This window comes from Enhydra lutris, unplaced genomic scaffold, assembly GCF_002288905.1.
Source record: "Enhydra lutris kenyoni isolate GAN:26980312 unplaced genomic scaffold, ASM228890v2 scaffoldscaffold77, whole genome shotgun sequence".
NCBI classification, from domain to species: Eukaryota; Metazoa; Chordata; class Mammalia; order Carnivora; family Mustelidae; genus Enhydra; species Enhydra lutris.
The window spans coordinates 4482485-4494487 of NW_019154161.1; the positions used below are offsets into that span (position 1 = coordinate 4482485).

Sequence of the window (12003 nt, forward strand, 5' to 3'; positions counted from 1 at the left end):
AAAAAAAAAAAAAATAGTAAGGTGACAGGATGGTTCAAGTTGTCCCAATTCACAATGCTCATGCTCCTGCCTCTCGAACGCAAGGTCTCAGCGGGAAGGTTTTTGGCACCGCTGCTGTGAGACTGGGGCAGGGGCAGCGACCCAGGCCCTGAGGCACACAAGAAGAGGGGCTCCTTTGGGGATTTCTTGCTGGATTTCATTCCCGCCATGGTGGGCAGGAGTGTGAGCTCCCAAGCACCGGCTTTGAAAGTGATGATGCAGTATTTTATGTGCCAGGACAAGCAAAGTGCCCAGGTGTGTAAGACACAAAAACTATGACTTTCGACTGAACTGCTTAGGACAGACCTGGCAAACACATTTCATTTGGAGTGTCCTCTCCAATCAGCTAGCCGAACTGCCTGAACTGCCACATGGAAACGAATCCCAAGACGATTTTTATCATGAGCAAGAGAGGGAGATGGGATGGAGAGGTCAGGTGGCAGCAGAGGCTCTTCTTAAGTGCAAGTACAGTGTAAGTCAGTCAGACCTGGGAAAACACCTAATCCATAATTCATTCAATCATTCCACAAAGTCTCATCAGTCCCAGGCCTCTGCTCAGCCAGGAGCCGCATGATGAGGCAGCCATGGTGGTGTCAGAAGGGGGCTGCGGACGCTGAAGGGATATAGACAGCACACCACGCGAGGTGACATTCTAGAAGACTGTCTAGACTTTTCAAATAAGGTTATCATTCAAAACAGAACAAAACAAAACACATCAAAAGGCAAAGAGAACTGTTCTGACCTGAAGGGACAAAGGAAGCAATAGCCGAATGCACTGTGAACACTGCTTGGATCTCAGAACAAAGTCTCAGCTGTAAGAGAGAGTTTTAAGTCAACTGAGTCAACTTGAACGCGGACTGCATGTGGAACCCTACTGAACTAACGCTATCATTCTTAAAAGTGACAATGTCATTGCAATTATAGAGGAGAAACTCCTTAAGCTTAGGGATATACGCTGGGATTTTTAGGAGTGAAGTGATGTGGCATCCATGGCTTATTCTCAAATGGTTGAACAACAATTAAAATTAGGGGAAGAAAGGGCAGATGTGGCAAAATGTTAACCCCCGGTGAACACTGAGTCACTATCATACTAGTCTCTCAACTCTTCAATGGGTTTTCCTACATTCCGTTTAGAAGCGGGGGAGAAAGCCAAATTACAGGTACCTCCAGTCACTGGCAGAGCCGGACGGGCAGCAGAAAGCAGCAGCAAATGTGCTGGCGACGCTGCCGCCCCAAGCAGCACACGGAGCCCGTGCCTGGGCTGCGGGCCACACGCAGCGCCTCAGCATGAGTCTCCCGAAACCTCGGGGGGAGTCCGTGGAGCCAGGTGCTGTCATCACCCCCAGTTTACAGATGAGCAAATGGCAGAGCAATGATCCCAGACTTGGTCTAACTGCAGATCTGAAGCTCAATATCACTACTCCAAAATGCCTGTCCTAGCTAATCTGCTTCTTTAAGTCCATCAGGAGGAGAAAATGCCACAAGAGCCCCCACACAGGGGAATGCTTAAATGATCTGTGATCCAGCTACTTCCTGGAACATTATGTGGCAATTACATGTCATGTTCTTTGAGGGAGATCCCCTCTGCTTGCTAGATGGGACGCTGCCCAATTCATGAATACTTAAAACCTGTTGCTCTTCAAATTAAAAGAAAAAAAAAAAGTCATATTTTCACTAAGTTGTTAATGACAGGGAGCACGCTCACAAAGCAATGTCTGGCTTAAAAAGTAGTGATTCTCAAAAAATGGTCCCCCAACCCACCTCTAGGTCACTGAATCCTTTTCCTGCAGGAAAACAGGAGTAGGTAAGCTGGTAAAGTCAGGGCTCTTTCGGCTCATCTAAGTTATGCTAGAAAATTTTTAAGAACTATCATACTGCAGGGGCACCTGGGTGGCTTAGTCGTTAAGCCTCTGCCTTCAGCTCAGGTCATGATCCCAGGGTCCTGGGATTGAGCCCTGCATCGGGCTCCCTGCTCAATGGGGAGCCTGCTTCTCCCTCTCCTACGCCCCCTGCTTGTGTTCCCTCTCTTGCGGTCTCTCTCTGTCAAATAAATGAATAAAATCTTTAAAAAAAAACCTACCATACTGCATACTCTGAATTATGTAAAAGTAAAAACCAACACACAAACGCAGAGCAATAAGGCTATCAGGAAACGCAATAGACCATCAACAGTGGTATTCACTAAGTGGAAGGTCAATGAATCTTTAAATTCTTTCTCACAGTTTTTAGCACTTATTGAATTTCTATGAACATGCCTAAATTTTATGAAGAGGAAAAAAATTCTTTTAGGGAAAAGAGCACACAACCCCTCTGGCAAACACGCTAAAGTCATAGATACCACATTTAAAATAGTTCTCTCCTGAAATTCTACAAAAGTACAAACTAATGCGGGATGAGGGGAAGTATGTAACAAAATTTAAAGGCAGGAAGGTGGACAGGCAGGCAGGCCGGAGGGGGGAGGGAGAAAACAATGGAATTAAGGTATTCCAGGTTGAAGACCACTTATTTAATCAACAAGTAATGCATATCGTGTGCCACACTCAGAACAGAGAAGCCTACTCCCAGCAAGCTGAAATGTGCCTGAGAACTACCAGGGAGGTCACATTCAAAGGGCTACTGGCGGTGGGGGGTCTTGGAAGAAGGAGGACAAGTTCCAGAGGCAAGGAGGAACGCGGGATACATTTCACACCACACGAAGAACACATGCAAAGCAGAGAAATACAAAGAAATTCCGCTGGTGGGAATGCAAGCTGGTGCAGCCACTCTGGAAAACAGCATGGAGATTCCTCAAAAAGTTGAAAATAGAGCTATCCTACGACCCAGCAACTGCACTACTCGGTATTTACCCCACAGAGGTAGTGATCCGAAGGGGCACGCGCAGCTGAATGTTTACAGCAGCAATGTGCACAACAGCCAAACTACGGAAAGAGCCCAGATGTCCATCGACAGATGAGTGGATAAAGATGTGGTATCTATATACAATGGAATACTATGGAATGGAATACAGCCTTCAAAAAAATGCAATCTTGCCATTTGCAACGACAGACATTTGCAAGGACATGGATGGAACTAGAGGGTATTATGCTAAGTGAAATAAGTCACTTTCTCAGTCAGAGAAAGACAATTATCATATGATCTCACTGATATGTGGAATTTAAAAAACAAAACAGAGGATCATAGGGGAAGAGAGGAAAAAATAAGATGAAGAAACCAGGGAGGGAGACAAACCATGAGAGACTCTTAATCGTAGGAAACAAACAGAGGGTTGTTGGAGGAGTGGGGGTGGGGGATGTGGTAACTGGGTGATGGGCATTAAGGAGGCACGTGATGTGATGAGCGCTGGGTGTTATATAAGACTGCTGAATCACTGACTTCTACCTCGGAAACCAGTAATACATCGTATGTTAACTTAAATTTTAAAAATTGGGGAAAAAAAGAAATTCAGCTTGTATTCTCGTAAAACAATTTAAAAATTAATGCTTGTTGTAGTATAAAACAGAAAGTGGGGGAGAGGAAAGGAAGAACGAAGGGAAAGAGGGACAGAGGAGAGAGGGCCAAGCAGACCGCTGTAACAGTACTGTACACGGGAGGGGGCAAGACTGTGGCCTGCATCTGGGAGGCAGTGAGGCAGCAAGAAGAGCTTTTTGGTAGAGAACTGTCGTGTAATCAGGAGGGACTGCGGAGCGTTATGGTGGGGAAGCGGAAGTGAAATGGAGGGGACAGAGCTCAGAGATGATAAAGCAGAAGTGACAGACTTGGGAACCGATTGGAGATGACCCTGCAGGTTTCTTGGTGACAGGGTGGACAGTGGCACAGTCTCACAGAGCTTTAAGAAAAGCAGCAGCTCGGTAGTGGCTGGTGGTGAAGCCTTAAACCCACAAGGATTCGCAGGCAGAAGGGCAAGGAGAGGCCCAAGTGCATCCGTGGACGGCAAACCATGAGTCATGGGCTGAGAGTGAGAGAAACGAGGTGGGTGGGGCAGGTCGAGGCCACTGACGTGCTCAGCAGAGGGCAGGTGGGTGATGTCCCCGCACCCCGGGCTACAGCAGATAAGCCACGTAAGGAGACCATTCACACAAGGCTCCCAGAAAAGGGAAAGCTCTCCCTGACAGGAGAAAAGCAACTAATATACACTGAAGGAATCAGGGAGTAACGCTATGGGGAAAGCGTAGCTTAGTGCACACCACCGCCTTCCCCAAGGCATCAGCGCGAACGCCTGACAACCTGACGTGCCGCGCCACATGGTGTGATGCATCGAGGACACAGCGTCGCTTCCCTGCTGTTTCTGCCCAAGGTGCAAATACGAACCTAATCATGAAGAAAACAGCCCCAAACCACCAAACTGACGAGGAACCTACTACAAAATAATGATCTGTATTCTTGAAAATTATCAAACCCATGCGGCGCCTGGGGGGCTCAGTTGGAAGCATCTGCCTTTGGCTTGAGTCATGATGCCAGGGTCCTGGGATGGAGCCCCACATCGGGCTCCTTGCTCAGTGGGGAGCCTGCTTTTCCACCCCCCGCCGCTCCCCTGCTTGTCCTCTGATAAATAAAATCTTTAAAAAAAACAAAAAACAACAATAAATTATCAAGGCCATGAAAAATAGACTAAAGTATTCTAGATTAAAAGAGACTAGAGGCTTGACAACTAACCCTATCGTGTGGTGCAGGGTTAGGTCTTGGACCAAAATAACTTTTGTGTTTCGCTATGAAGGACACGACTAGGACAACTGATGAAATAAAGACATCCACAGACTGGGTAGGTTAGTGCTGGGTCGGTGCTAATGTCCTGAGTGTGACAGCTGTTTGGTGATTATGGAAGAGAATGTTTTTAGAAAATAGCCACAGAGGCAGTTAGAAATAAAGGTGCATCAGATCTGCAAACTTCCAAATATTTCAGAAAAAAGATACAAATAAATATACAGAAAGAATGGTGTGGGGAAACTGGCAAAATCCTTTTAAGGAACCTGGGAATTTTTGTAACTTTCAATTTGTTTAAACTTAAGATTTTTATGCCTTTCCAATAAGTATAAAATAACCTCAAAACAGAAAGTTCATGAAAAAGTGCCCCCCCTCCCTGAGCTGACACAAAGTGTCTCTCTGAAGTGCTAGGTCAACAAGTACAGGCTTCAGTCACCTGAATCGAATCTCTGTGCAGATTTTCTCCTTACCCAAGGGAGAGGTGCCAGAGAGAAACGGACATAAGACCGGGGTCAAAAAGACGGACAGGGAGAAAAGGCTTTGGGAACAGAATGAACTAAAGCAAGCTGCAGATGTGCTACGATTAGGTGAAGTGCTTACTGTGACTCAGCCCTGGTGTGCTGCAGAGAAAACCCTGGAAAGAACTACAAAGTCTTTAGCAGGCCTCAACTTGAAGCCTCTTTTCCCTGATTTGGCACATCCTAAGTAAATATTAACGCCGTCGTGCAGCTTAACAGGATGCCGCTGAAACTGCGTGCAAAGCCTGGGACACACACGGTACTGAGCATCGCCAGAGAACACTGGAATCAGGGAGAACACAGAGCAAGGCTCTAACCCCGACCCTGGTTTCGAGTTAGTGGGAGCCTGTGTTCCTGAGCGCCCCTGTCAATGCTTCACAGCTGACAGAACCACGGGCCTGCGACACTGGCTTCTCCTCCAAGTCAGCAGCTCTGAAAGCGCCCATGAGAAAACCGAGGGAAATAACGGCATGAAAATGGAAGCTCCAAGGGTTTCCAAAGAGACGGAAGAGACACATCATGGGATCCCACTAAATGAACGAAATGGATGTTTTCAACCCAGGGAAAATCTCGTCACTGTAGGAACAATGTGGAATACAAGAAGACGGCTGGCGCGTTAGCACCAAGCTGTCAGTGGACTTGAAACAGAGCTGCCTGACCACAAGACAGCCAAGGATCCTCTCCAGTTTTTGACCTCAGGGAAAAAAAAAAATCTGTCAGTAACAAATCTCAGGCACCTGCTCAATGGCCAAGGGCTGTAACGGTCACCACCATTCCTGCGCTGTATTAAGCCAAAGTACACTAGCACTTGTGTCCAGTGTGGCGCTGGGGACACAATGCTAATATGATGCTTCCCCTGCCCTCAAGCAGCTGACAGACCCGTGAGGACCCACACCAATGGGCTGCCCGCTGTGCCAGGGAGCTGACGGAGCACAGAGGGGCACTGCACACCAGCCGCAGCCGTAGTCCTGAGAACCGGAGGCCCCGCACACTGAAAGGTCGAACAGATCCCGTATGTCAGCCTCAGAACCAAGTGCAGATGGACAGCCGTCCAGACGGCTAGCTCCTTCTCAGAAAGCCTCTCACATTTAAGGTGAGATGATCCCAGAGTCTCCAAATGGCTCAGGCCCCTAGAAAGTATCCTGCAGGCAGTGAAAGCCGGCATCGCTCTGAGCGGCACTCTTACCTGTGGCTTCGATGTACTCAATACATCGCTCAATAAAAACAGGGATGGGCTTCTCTGGAGTCACGACAGTTGTCAAGGGCACCCCAAAGTAGTTACTCTCCCAGGTTGCCTTTGTGATGGATGGCCGGGGTTTGGGCTTTGGTTTCTGTATAGGAAAGAGAAAAGAAAGCACAAAAACAGAGTTGAGTATCAACTCAACAGCTCAAACATTAGTAAGGCTTCTAGAAGAGAACTCACGGTGGTGTGGAAACTGCTGGAAAGACTCTGAACAGGACAGAGACCCACTCGTTCTTCTCACTTACTTTGTAATTTCTAGCCTCCAAATATCACACAAGATGCCAACAAGCTGACACACAGTCACACCTCCAGTGTGAGACTGCATTATCAAAACAAAGGTGTTTATAAGAAGCAGGCCATGTTTAGTTAGTAACAATGAGATGACTGTCCACATCCTTTATCAGGGGTGCCCTGGAGTAAACAGGAAGTTTTCCAAACATCCCATATGGATAATGAATGTTATATACTCAAGGATGGCTAAAATCTTTAAAAAGATAAAAGACAGAAATGAGAATGAGTAATTTCCTCATTCCAGAAAAGAAAAAGAGCATGCATTCTGCTGGGGCTGAAAGCTCCAAGGGAGACCCTCCTTTGATACATTGGCCTAGGGTTAATCCTCAGCCGTTTAGGAATGAGGGATGGATAAAACCAACTAATCAAACAGGACAAAGAAAAGAATACTCTGTCCCTTGCCCAGTAGGTCCCTTCCTCGGCAGCAGGCGGAGCAGCAGCAGGGGTAACTACTTCGATTTGAGGGCTCACTAGGTGCCAAGCAAGTCCCAAATACTATTTCTTTTAAACCTCAGGACATTACACTTTACTGAGAAAAATGTCCCACACACCCGCTCAAATGACACAACTGGCAAGTGCCAGTGCTGGGAGTCAAAACCAGGAGGGTTTGTCTCCAAAGCTCATGCTCATAAACACTACTGAGATACTCTGTTCCCAAACTGATCAATCCTTTTATTTTGAAGCTCACGTAAGGAAAAAATGCTCTAAATAAATGGTCAATTTCATAAAAGCCACAGAAATACACCTAAAATTTTGGTCTTTCGGTAAAATAGCTAGGTGAGCATCTTTAGGTAAAATATCCGAGGAGGAGGGTAACCAAAGGGGATCAAGGTAAATGGACTCAGGTGTAGCTCCAGCAATACAGTTTCATCTCTAAGTTAAGGAGACCAAATTAGAAGAGCAGATATAGGGGCATGTGGGTGGCTCAGTCAGTTGAGCACCTGCCTTCTGCTCAGGTCATGATCCCAGGGTCCTCAGATCGAGTCCTGTATCGGGCTCCCTGCTCAGCAGGGAGTTAGCTACTCCCCTTGCCCCCCGACCTGCTTGTGCTCTCTCTTGCACACACTCTCTCTCAAATAAATAAATAACATTTTTAAAAAAGATTTTACTTATTTATGTGACAGAGAGACACAGTGAGAGAGGGAACAGAAGCAGGGGCAGTGGCAGAGGGAGAAGCAGGGCTCCCTCAGAGCAGGAAGCCCAATGCGGGGCTCGATCCAGAATCCTGGGATCACAACCCGAGCCGAAGGCAGATGCTTAATGACTGAGCTACCCAGGTGCCCCCAATAAATAAAATCTTTAAAAAAAAGGAGCAGATTTATTACAAATGTATACAACCTATATAATTTAAAAGCATTTAGGGGTGGGGCTCCTGAGTGGCTCAGTCAGTTGGGCATCTGACTCTTAACTTCGGCTTGGGCTGTGATCCTGGGGCTGTGGGATCAAGCCCCACCACAGGCTTTGCGCTCAGAGGGGAGTCTGCTCCCCCTCTCCCACTGCCCCTCCCCTGCTCACGCACCGCTGCACTCTCTCAAATAAATGAATTTTTAAAAAAGTGTTTAGGGGAGGGGCGCCTGGGTGGCTCAGTGGGTTAAGCCTCTGCCTTAGGCTCAGGTCATGATCCCAGGGTCTTGGGATTGAGCCCCGCATCCGGCTCTCCGCTTGGCAGGGAGCCTGCTTCCTCCTCTCTCTCTCTCTGCCTACTTGTGATCTCTGTCAAATGAAAATAAATAAATAAAAAAGTGTTTAGGGGATCTTTGCATAAAATCCACTAAAGGGGATAATCACCTAGCTTCTAGGTCCAATTTCTTTCCTCATCCTGCCCATCCTCATTCCTTCTGGTACCTCTATTTATATTGGGAACAAATCACTTCCTGTTTAGTCTGAGATTCTTTGAGGACTTCCTGTGCAAACAAGTGGCAAAAAAAAGAAGAGTGAGAATAAAATGTGCACGAAAGAAGGAACAAGCCCATGTGGGCTGGGGTCGGGCATTATCTGTAATGAACACCCAAAGGCGAAGCAGAGCTGGCTAACTGATTCAGTCAGGAAGACGAATGCAATGGAAATGGATCCTGGGGTCCCAGAGAACCATGCCCTCCACAAGGCCTACCCCTGTCCCTGTCCCGCTCCCCATGAAATCAGCCGCACAGTCTCTCAGGTTGCAGGGAGTGGCTGCCGCTATCTCTAGGCTCTGACCCAGACTTTCACCAAAGAAGTAAGGAAAAGCAAATCGATGATTTATGATATATCTTTACATGAGATAATTTAACCAATCTAGACTCTCTAGACTCGGGCATCTTCTACTTAGAAGAAGTACAACAGAAAGAATTTAAGGGTTGACATCTTAACAGACCTGAATTTGAATCCTGAGAGACAAGTCCCGTGACTCTGGGCAAGTGACTTAGCATCTCAGGGACAGCACCTCCTCACAGAGGGGTCTGAAGGTGAAATGTGTGGGACCTGGCTCAGGGCCTAGCAGACAGTAGCCATCCAATAATTTGAGGAAAGAGAGGGGGGAGTGCTTCTGTTGTCACACATTGTTGCAACCGGATAACCATGAGTCAAGCTATGGTCTCCTTTAAAAATGCCATACAGTTTAAATTATTAGCTCCAGAATCTGCATATACAAGGAAGCCCGTCTGGATTCCAGCGACATTCTTTTTATCAATCTCAATCCTGCAGAATTCGCCTGTCAAAACCAACACAACAACAGCACTGTGCTTCAGTAAAACTGATGCTTCCAAATAAACTGTTAAGGGATTAAAAAATGGAACTTTAAGAGAAGCTGCAAGGAAGCAGCTTTTCTAATCACCATTAAGGCCTTCTAACCAGAGTTCTAGTAAACAGATAATAAATTTTGATCTTGTACTTCCTCTACCTTCTCAATACTACGACAAGATGAGGTGTGTTCTAACGATCTAAGTTAGCTAGAAAATTTACCCTCCATCAACCGAGTACTATGTGCCGGACCCCTGCTTACGTTCTTTAGATTGCACTCCAGAGTCAAAACAGATCTGTACATGTGGGTTTTAAGAACCCCATTTTACAGATGAAGAGGCTGAGTCCTAAAAAAAATTCAGTTACTTGCCCAAGTCAGTTCTGACTCCAAAACCTGTGCTCTGAGTCACTGTGATTCGCTGCCTTCCTCTGAAAGTTCCTGGGAGAGGCAGAATGAGTAAATGGATAACGGAATAAATGATTAAGAATACAATGACAACCTGGAGACTTTCTAGGGTAATAAAGACCCACTCACACAAAATCCCAGGGATCTTTAAGCTGGAAAAGGAAAGAAGAGAGACCTATGCAGTTATTTCAAATAGCTACAGAACTATCCATTGAAAGAGATCATTTTATATGGTTCCAAAGGGTTATGTTGGGAGAGATAAGAGGAGAACACAGATAGGCAATTCTGGCCAATATAAAGAGAAATTAAAAAAAAAAAAATCCCCAGCTGTTTAAAAAGGAAGGGACTGCTCTGTAAATACTCAAAGCAGAGACCGAACTACCTGCCATACCCATTGTCAAGGAGATCCTGCCATGGAAGGCGAAATTGGACAACTGCCCTTATCCCCCTCACCCCAGAGAATCCAAGATCTAACTCAGTGCCTTTATTCATTCAGCGCACAAAATGCGGGAACTGAGTGAGCTGTCACAACAGCACCAACTCCCCTTGCTAAAGGACATGGATTCTCTCATATTTAAACTGTGATTTACCGAATGTCCAAACGAGACGAATGTCTCGTTACTCCGAGAAGTAACTGAGGGCTCTGTAGGGTGTCACAAAATTCGGATGGGAATTCTTGCACAACTAGTTCTAGACCTTTCCAGTAAGGAAATCAGACATTGTGGTGCACACGAAGAGGTGGGCCAGATTGCTGATATAACAAGCAACACATCAGGCATCTGAAGGGTTACTGGGCACATGTCAGATGGAAACGCCACTCTTTTGAGTGGCCTGCCAGCTGTCTCAGTCCCCAGTCAGACATGGGTCGCTCATTATGGAGTCCCTGAGGCACTCAGAGCAGCAGGCCCCTGGAGAGGAGAAAGTAATACCATCCCAACATCAATCTTCTTTTGAGGGCACTCACATAGCAGGCTGAATGGAAAAAGGCATCTAGCCAGAGGAAAGCAAACCCTGAGAATAATCGACACATCTGCAGCTCTCAGTTGAGTCTTACTGGGTCGGAAATGGAAACTGGTGATTAACTAGGAGTGGCCCCATGCAGGACACTGCTAGGTGCTCTGCACAATTATCTGAAACCTCACCACCATCTTCTTCTAGGTAAGGGTTATCAGCACCATTTTCTGGGCAAGAAAATGCGCTCAGAGAGATTCACACCCAGTGCTGAGAGCCAGGACCCAGGGCCTAGTGATCTATGAACACCAAAGCCCCTCTCTGCCCTACGAGAACTCCACGATGGGACGCCATGACCAAAACAAAGCGCTGGGTCAGTCTGAGCCACCTTCATCTGTCCTTGTGGATAGATACATTTTTTGAATGAGCAACACAGTCCATTGTTCTTTACTTCAATTTCCTCAAAAACATGCAATTCTTAGGCTTGGTAATACCCAGGTGGCAAAGGAAACAAAGAAATGAACCAATAGTTTACACCAGTGTGGCACTGCAAAGAAACAGTGACGAACTTGCCGCTGGCCCCTTGGCTTCTGAAACAAGGAAAGAGCATCAAGGGAAACTCCCAACTTTGTCGGACTCAGAAAACATCTGTCACCTGCCTGTGGGGTGGTAAGCCCACTCCATGGCCCCTCCGAGTCCACAGAGGCAAGAAAAAGGTTAGGAAGCCAGCCAAAGAATAAGAAGCTTCCATCGGGCTGCAAGATGACTGGGTTTCAGGGCCTGATATGCAGAGGGCACTCATTAAATTTCCTGAACAAAAACAAGTTTCCAATAATGCACAGGGCCAATATCTTTTTATATTTTTTTTAACTTCAGCTGAGATGAGGACGATCTGTGTGTGTACAGAGGCTTTTTCTTCTCCTAACATAGGGTTGCTCTCCTGAAGACATGAGGAGGTGAGGCTCAGAAGGTCTTATTCATATCGACAGTACACCCCAGACTCCCTTTAAGAAAAAAAAAAAAATAACAGCTGAGGTGATCGATTCCCTACATCACTGTGTGGACACTGAATAAAGGACAGTCATTTATGTACACATACAACTACGTTCCTGCTGGAGTCAGTTCCCAGAGAGCAA

At 46.5% G+C, this 12003-nt stretch overlaps 1 protein-coding gene across 1 annotated transcript in view; it reads right to left on the bottom strand.

Annotated features, from left to right (window-relative positions):
* Positions 1–12003, bottom strand: part of LOC111160649 (Rho GTPase activating protein 35) — a 123156-nt gene that overhangs the window by 57482 nt on the left and 53671 nt on the right. The window contains 1 exon segment of the mRNA XM_022523883.1: positions 6445–6589. Coding sequence (XP_022379591.1) covers positions 6445–6589 — 145 coding nt within the window.